This window comes from Camelina sativa, chromosome 18 (genome assembly GCF_000633955.1).
Source record: "Camelina sativa cultivar DH55 chromosome 18, Cs, whole genome shotgun sequence".
Lineage (NCBI taxonomy): Eukaryota > Viridiplantae > Streptophyta > Magnoliopsida > Brassicales > Brassicaceae > Camelina > Camelina sativa.
Genome location: NC_025702.1, coordinates 9,093,641 through 9,101,469, shown reverse-complemented (window position 1 = coordinate 9,101,469; position 7,829 = coordinate 9,093,641). Strand labels below are relative to the sequence as shown.

At 38.5% G+C, this 7,829-nt stretch overlaps 2 protein-coding genes and 1 pseudogene across 2 annotated transcripts; 1 reads left to right on the top strand and 2 right to left on the bottom strand.

The window, feature by feature from the left end:
- On the top strand, window positions 192–1,968 carry LOC104760905 (protein DEHYDRATION-INDUCED 19 homolog 7). Its single transcript, XM_010483899.2, has 5 exons — window positions 192–506; window positions 601–737; window positions 1,147–1,224; window positions 1,316–1,551; window positions 1,635–1,968. Exons 1-5 carry the CDS (start codon window positions 428–430, stop codon window positions 1,738–1,740), a joined length of 636 nt encoding a protein of 211 aa, XP_010482201.1. The 5' UTR covers window positions 192–427; the 3' UTR covers window positions 1,741–1,968.
- On the bottom strand, window positions 1,940–4,487 carry LOC104760906. The gene is made up of 6 exons (XM_010483900.2): window positions 3,800–4,487; window positions 3,350–3,552; window positions 2,989–3,247; window positions 2,822–2,907; window positions 2,632–2,726; window positions 1,940–2,528 (listed from the first exon to the last, which is right to left on the bottom strand). Exons 1-6 carry the CDS (start codon window positions 4,214–4,216, stop codon window positions 2,305–2,307), a joined length of 1,284 nt encoding a protein of 427 aa, XP_010482202.1. The 5' UTR covers window positions 4,217–4,487; the 3' UTR covers window positions 1,940–2,304.
- LOC104760904 lies at window positions 4,757–7,744 on the bottom strand (annotated as a pseudogene).

The following is a 7,829-nucleotide window of genomic DNA, read 5'->3' as shown; positions in this document are numbered from 1 at the left end:
AAAAAAAAAAAAAAAAAAAAAAAAAAAAAAAAAAAAAAAAAAAAAAAAAAAAAAAAAAAGGAAAATCATAGAGAAAAAAAGAAAAACAAAAAACACACGAGCCACGTGTGAAAGTGAAACATAATATACTAATAAACGCAGTACAAAACAGTGAAACACAACCACTTGTTTCGGTTTGGTCAAGACTGTAAATACAAACAAACTCCGAACCAGTAGTTCTGGTCACAGCTCTTGTTTCCACTCTCTCTCTCTCTCTCTCTCTCTCTCTCTTCTCTCTTCTCTCTTCTCTCTCTTCTCTCTCTTCTCTTTACATCGTTCTACTTCTAGGGTTTGGTTAATTTATTAGATTCAGTTTCTTCTTAATCAAAATAACATATCCTGTAAATTCTCTGTTCATGTGTTTGTAATCTTTAACAACTAAGAAGAAATGGATTCGAATTCGTGGATCAGCTGTCCTTCTGTGTTTTCATCATCGTCTTCTTCACGGCGTTACCAATCTCGTTCAGGTTTGTTGAAGATGGTATATATGTAAAGTTTCATCCTTTTGTTGTGATTTAATGGTGGAAAAAAAATACTTCTTTTTATTTGGGGTTGGGGCAGATTTGTGTTTGGGAGATGTGGAAGGAGAAGACGATTCGAAAGCAGAGTTTATGTGTCCGTTTTGTGCAGATGAGTTTGATATTGTTGGGCTTTGTTGTCATATTGATGTGAATCATCCTGTCGAGGCTAAGAATGGGGTAATGTGAATTCTTTACTTTGACTTCTTTTCAATAAAAGAGTTCCATGGTGATTGATTCTTAGGTTGGTTAGGTTTAATTTCCAGATTTTGAAGCTTTGTTGAAATGGAAAACATTGTTGCTTTTTAACCCATTGTTTTGATTAATCAAGTGAGCATTGTAACCCGTTGTTATACAATCGTTTAATTCAGAAACATTCCCAAGGTCTTGAAGTTTGCTTGAAATGGAACGTGTTTCATTTTTACTCATTATTTAGCTTAATCAAGTAAGTGTTGTATCTCGCAATGCTTCTGAATTACAGGATTATGTAAGTAGTTAATTAGTTTTCCTTGTGTGTCATCTTTGATGTGATAACAGAGTGCTTGAATGGTCATATTAAAACAGAGTTTGCTTGTGATTGTTGTACTAGGTATGTCCTGTCTGCACAAAGAGGGTGGGATTGGACATCGTTGGCCATATTACAACGCAGCATGGGAACATATTTAAGATATCCTTATGAAATTTGGTTAATATCTTTAACGGTTTTGGTAGAGTTTGAAGAGTCATTTTGTGTAATCCTTGACAGTGAGAGACTTTACGTGCAGCGAAGGAGAAGGTTGCGTAAAGGTGGATATAGCTCTGCCTATCTTACGCTTAAAAACGAGCTTCGTGAAGCTAACTTACAGTCTCTTGGAGGGTCTTCTACTTTCACTCCTTCGTCCAATATAGATTCTGATCCTCTGCTCTCATCCTTTATGTTCAAACCCCCTTCGGCTATACCCATCTCTGAAGTAGACTCCGTAGCAGAAGTTTCACCTAGGGACACCCCTAAAAGGTATAGTTTCATGCTGTCCTATTAAAACATGCGCTACTTCGGTTTGTTTTCACATAGATCCTGTTTTTGTCACTACTTGACAGCAACACAAGACAAGTATCACTTTCAAACGAAGATCAAGAGAAAGCGAAAAAGAGTGGGTTTGTGCGGGGATTACTTTGGTCAACCATGCTTGAAGACAAGTTCTAATCCCTCTCCATATCTTATATTGTAATGGTGTAACAAGAAATCATACATTAGTCTCAATGTATGTAGCAAGGCCTTATAGCATAAGGGCATGGAGAGTATATGTTGTAATCAAATGTTCTTGAGGTATCTTTTATGTCAGGGACTCAGAAATATGCCAATGCTAAAACTTTTTCAGTATAAAAACCTGGTACGAGATTGATATATAAGCCAAAGCTGTGTTTCAGTTCAGCAATCAAATTGTATCACAAAAAGTGTTGCTTCTCAACATTACAAAAGCACTCCTCGCAAATTTCACTATATGGGCTCCTCAAATCCTTATTCAGGAAAAAGCAAAAGACTACGTATCAGAAGATAAAGGACGATTAGGCTAACAATTCACAAAGCATCTTCTGAAAATGTAACAGCAAGACTCTTAAATCGCCTGAAAAACACGCAAGCGTCTGGCCACTATTTTGGTGGTTCTTCAGTGTAAGAGAGACTTTATATGTGAAGTAAGAGCAGCAGATAATGGGTCTTCTGATCAGACCAGAGGCAAATCGATGGTCAAGAGAATATCTTTCATTTTCACCTCACTTGTGGGCTGTTAGAGGTGAAGAATCTGTAGTCCGGATGATCAACTTGCAGACGCTTGAGCCATTTTTCTGCAGCTTGTAGCAAAGAAGTGATCTTTTGGAACTCTCGACTTCTGTTTTGGTTCCACACAGATACTTTCAGCTTATAAGATGCAAGTCCAAAAGTAGGCAACGGTAGCTTTGTCGTTCGTTCTGAATCACTGCAACCCATAGCACCTGATCCAATACGTAGACAACAGTGTAAGAGGTCACACTAGGTTGTAACGATCAGAACATAGTAACGATCTCATGTTCACATTATGTCATAGGCTTTACTTACTTTGAGGAGGTGGTGTTGAGAGAGAATGGAACGTTAGAAAGCATGCATCGAGATTTTGTAGTGTTGGACCAACCGGTATTCTGTATATTGGATACCTAAGACACCAAAAATTAAAAAAATCGTCATTTCATATCCGTCCACGCATAAGCAATGATCTCAAGACTCACAAGAGGGTTCACATGAAACATACCATGACACAGAGACCCAACTGGAGGGAAGAAGATCACAGCTGCGGTATGTCATGAGCTCGGGAAATCTTGACGCAAGATCCGAGACCTGGTGTATATGAAAGCGTTAGTAAAAATATTGAAAGTAAACAACGGAAAGAGCTGTCTTTGTTTGAAGAGGACATTTTACTTTATTAGCCAGAGGTTCACGGCCAAACGGAGGTTCATACTCCAAGTACTCAAATAGTAACCGTCCCTGAGTATTGCTGATCTCATTTTCTCCACTAGACAACGAGCCAGCAACAGATTGATCTCTCAGACTAACTCTATTCAGTCCGTTGACACTCAAGCCCACCTCATTCTGCATAGTCTTAGCATGATTAGGTAACTTCTCAACCCTACTACTGCTGCTTCCTTCACTACTTCCTTCGTTATCCTCAACTGGTTTTCTAATATAAAAAAAAAAAAGACAATAATCAAAATCATCAAATAGAAAAAAAGACAGAAGAGCTCTTTCGTGCAATAAACCTTAAACAACTCAAACGACTAACCTAGGCTTCTTCGACGGGTCAACATACAACTGAATACCAGATAAGTAAGGCACATAATACTGGACGGTGGAGTCACTCTCATGCATATCTAGAGGAACACCAGCACCATATGCACTCCATTCTGCAAATGACTCCCAAAGATCCTCCAGAACAAAATATGTATGGCAATCTGATTCACGCGTTTTAAGCTCCCACCTGCTCCTCTAGAAAAAGAAAACAAACACGCAGCAATAATCAATACTCACAACAAATCTTGCACTGAGTTCTAAACTAAATCACTAGATAGTCCCAAAGTCTTCCCAATTCAACTCCAAAGTATGACTACAAAGTCTCACTAATTTACTTAGATCAACAATACAAACGAGATTACAAACACAACACACTAAAATCTCCAGTTCAAGCAGAGCCGCAAATGAAGCAAAAAAGACTCAAGATTTGAAATCATCTTACCATGGGAAATAAACGGGCAGGGACAACAGGCGTAGTATGCTCCAAGAACCGATCCAAGTTAGACCCATCACTCTGAACCCGACTCGACCGACCCGACCCAGAAGAAGAATCAGAAGAACCGGCACAAACATCCGACCCAGAAACAACAACCCGATTCTTGGTACTAGTCTCCGTAACACCAAGACCTTTCCTAGACCTCGGCGGAGGCATAGCAACAACACTCGCAGCCTTCCTCCGCTCCTTATCCATCAAAACCACCTCTTCTTCTTGAGCATCATCACGCCGTTGCTTCTCCCTAATCTGTTGTTGCTGCAATTGAGCCTCTTGCTGCATCCTACGCATCGGAGGTGGGTTATAAAACCGATTCTCACCACGGATCGCTGTACGTGCGATTGAAACACCTCCTGAACCCGACATTGTTACGCTAATCCCCAAAAAAAAAAAAAAAATCGATCGCTTCGAAACAAATTGAAACAAAAAAAACTGAAAATTTCAACCTCCCCAGAAAAACTAAAGAAGAGAAGACAGTTAAAAGATGCTTCTTTCTTTGTAGTCTGGTTGATATCAAAGTGAAAGAGTTGGGGGAAAAAACTAAGTGAGTTTCTAGGGTTTTAGAACAAGAAGAGATTGGGGAAGATGAAGGAAGGAAATGGGAAATTTTTTTTTTTGTTGTTAATAATAATATTTTTATCTATCACTCAATTAGTTTATTTATTAATTAAGTTTATGGGGTTGCACAGTAAGGAAAAATAAATATTATGGTACGGGTGTGGCGAAAAATAGAAGAAGATGGTTGGGAAAATGAAGAGGTGTGTCTCCAGTGTTTGGTAAGCGAATGGTTTCGTCTCTACCACGAAGCAACTCTTCCTTATTGGACTGGGCTTTCTAATTAGGCCCAATTACAGAAAAAAAAAAAAAAGATTTGAACAAAATTTTCTTTGATTACACACACATGAATGAAGAAATGAACCTGTACAAGATTATATAAAATCTCACAAGCTGCAACAACACCAAACAATGGAGGGTGAATTTTTGAACAGGTTAAATTCTACACACTGTGGTTTATTGGAGGGTGGGGGGAATAAAGAAAAAGAATCTTACCTTTTTTAGCTATCTTTAACAAACAAATATGAATCATGCGGAACCGACTCTTATAAGGACTCAGCTCTACCATAGTCACTATCAAAACTCTTTAGCTCAGGGCATGGTTCAGGGACTACGGATTTTGATGAACCGTCAACATATGAGCATTGCCAAGAGTCAACAGGAGAATCCGAGTTCTTGATCGACAGAGAGATGTTCGATAAGATAATCGATGTGAAAGGAGACTCTTTGGTTCCAAAGAAACCTCCGGCGATGCTGATGTTTTCTCCGACAATGTCATGTAATCTAATGTGACTCACGAGCGGGAAAGCATTTTCGTCGAAACCAGAATCGGGATGAGTGCCGAAGCTACCATTGGCTATAAACGCAGTACCAACATTGACCATATTGATGTTGGATATATCAATCTCTTTTATGTAACCTCCTCTTCCTTTTGTTGTTCTAAAGGCAATCCCGGTTAACGAGTTGTGTATGTGAACATCTTTGACCTCGACATCAGATATGCCACCAGACATTTCACTACCAAAGGAAATGGAGGAACCATAAGCTCCTCCGAGGTGAACGTTTCTTATCTCGACGTTTGCAGTAGCTCTTGCATACGAAATACCGTATTGGTCCCAACCGCTTTTAAGGGAAATTGCATCCTACCCCATTTTGATGGTAGAATCTTGGATACACACATTTACAGAAGAATCTGAAAGAAAAAATAGAAAACAAGGGTGAGATTCTAGTGCTGCAACAATTGTTTTAAGCACCTATTTCTGCATCTGCATAACAACTAACCTGGGACAATGCCGACGGTATAAGGAGATTCAGGAGAAGTATTAGCTGTTACATTATGAATGTATACATTGCTGCAAAAGATCAGTGACCAAAGTCAAGATTTGACCAAATTTTTCAAAACCAAAGGAGCTAACAATAATAAGAGAGGAATTTTCAAACTGATGCTTACTTAGAATAAACCGAATGGATAGTATAAGCAGGAGCATTCAAGAACGTAAGATTTGAGACAAAGACATTTTTGGAAGAGACGAACTCAATGAGGTGAGGGCGACTGTACTCTAAAGAATCAGAATTAAACCGATCCCACCAAACCAGGCCTTGTCCATCTATAGTACCATTATCACCTAAGACCAAAAAATATGGAACATAAGCATTGACAAACAAAATAAAAATGAAAAGATCAAATCATGTATTATTACCTGTTATTATTACATCATGTAGCGTATCACCGTTAATCAAACTCATGTATCTCTTCCCTGGTAGATCAACGCCCTGTCCATACGACGGTAATGGATCCACTACTTGCCAATGCGATGGATCCTATATACAGATTTTTTGTTCGAGGTAAGAACCAAAAGACACAAATGTTCTGATTGGTAACAATGCAGACCATGGTACATAGCTAGAACATTTTGAATCACTCAAGCAGTATTGTAAATGGAGCTAGAGGTCATCCTAAGCCACAATGCCTAGTTCACCATATTTGGGGTTTTCTACACACCAAATCTACTCCATCAGGAAAAGACATGAAAATCTCTAAAGCTAACCAGGAAGTTCTATGGAGTAGTTAAGCCACACACAAACTCTGATCTTTAGAATGATCAAAACTTAAGACAAAGAGAGGCATACACACACACACACGCAATAGAATGATCAAAAAACTTAAGACAAAGAGAGGCGTAGAACACAGAGACATACCTGGGAGGCAAGTATGACGGCGTCTTTGTCGAGAAAGAGAGTGATATGACTAGTGAGATTGAAACTACCAGTGAGCCAGCGTCCGGAAGGAACAAAAAGCTGAGCACCACCTTTATCGGCATAAGACTTAAGAGAGAAGACAGCATTCTGAAAAGCAAGTGTGTTCAACGTTTTACCATCTCCCACAGCACCAAACTCCGTAATTCTCATTATGTGTTCTCTCATCTTCGGTCTCTGATCACATACGCCGCCGTAAATCGGAATCACACAGCTCAATGCCACCAACAAAACTAGTTCCACCTGCAAGAAAAAACAAAACATAAAACTCTTACTAAGAGCTCCCAAAAAATTCAGATCCGAATACGATAGATAAACATAAATTGGGTTCGATTCTAATAAATAGATAACAAAAAGGAATCATTTCTCAAACGGATCCGGAGAATATGACCAAGACCCAGAAAGCGAATGGGATTCGAGTTTCGAAAAGCTTCGTCTCAATCAAGGAAATTTCGGACAAGACAGCAAAGGACAAGGAGAGTTAAGAACTAAACCAAAATAATAAGAAGACGTACTTACTGGCATCATCTTTAGTTGTAACGAAAAAACAAAAAAGAAAGCTGTCAGAGAAAAAAGGCAGGGGAATAAAGNACAAGTTACCACCTAGCAAAAAAAAAAAAAAAAAAACATAAAACTCTTACTAAGAGCTCCCAAAATTCAGATCCGATTACGATAAACATAAATTGAGTTCGATTCTAATAAATAGATAACAAAAAGGAATCATTTCTCAAACGGATCCGGAGAAATGAACAAGACCCAGAAAGCGAATGGGATTCGAGTTTCGAAAGCTCCGTCTCAATCAAGGAAATTTCGGACAAGACAGCAAAGGACAAGGAGAGTTAAGAACTAAATCAAAATAATAAGAAGACGTACTTACTGGCATCATCTTTAGTTGTAACGCAAAAACAAAAAAGAAAGCTGTCAGAGACAAAAAGGCAGGGGAAAAAAGGAGAGAACTTTTCGCGCCCAAATGTAAACCCGACAGTGAGAGAAAGAGCGAAGAAGAAGGAGTGAAAGAAAGAAGAAGGAGAAGAGTTATGATGACCACAGAGAGAACAACACAGAACAGAAGAAGTTTTTTTTTTTTTTTTTTATGATGATGATTGAAATGATAGAAAAAAGGAAAGACAAATTATGATATTTTATAGTATAGAATAATTACATTAAA

Excerpts from the sequence above, each read along its gene's own strand:
- LOC104760905 (XM_010483899.2), top strand. The coding sequence starts at position 428 with ATGGATTCGAATTCGTGGATCAGCTGTCCTTCTGTGTTTTCATCATCG. Across the intron at positions 507-600 it reads GCGTTACCAATCTCGTTCAG|ATTTGTGTTTGGGAGATGTG; the intron begins GTTTGTTGAAGA and ends GGGTTGGGGCAG. Across the intron at positions 738-1,146 it reads CTGTCGAGGCTAAGAATGGG|GTATGTCCTGTCTGCACAAA; the intron begins GTAATGTGAATT and ends TTGTTGTACTAG.
- LOC104760906 (XM_010483900.2), bottom strand. The coding sequence starts at position 4,216 with ATGTCGGGTTCAGGAGGTGTTTCAATCGCACGTACAGCGATCCGTGGT. Across the intron at positions 2,908-2,988 it reads GTGAACCTCTGGCTAATAAA|GTCTCGGATCTTGCGTCAAG; the intron begins GTAAAATGTCCT and ends CATATACACCAG. Across the intron at positions 2,529-2,631 it reads CTCAACACCACCTCCTCAAA|GTGCTATGGGTTGCAGTGAT; the intron begins GTAAGTAAAGCC and ends GTATTGGATCAG.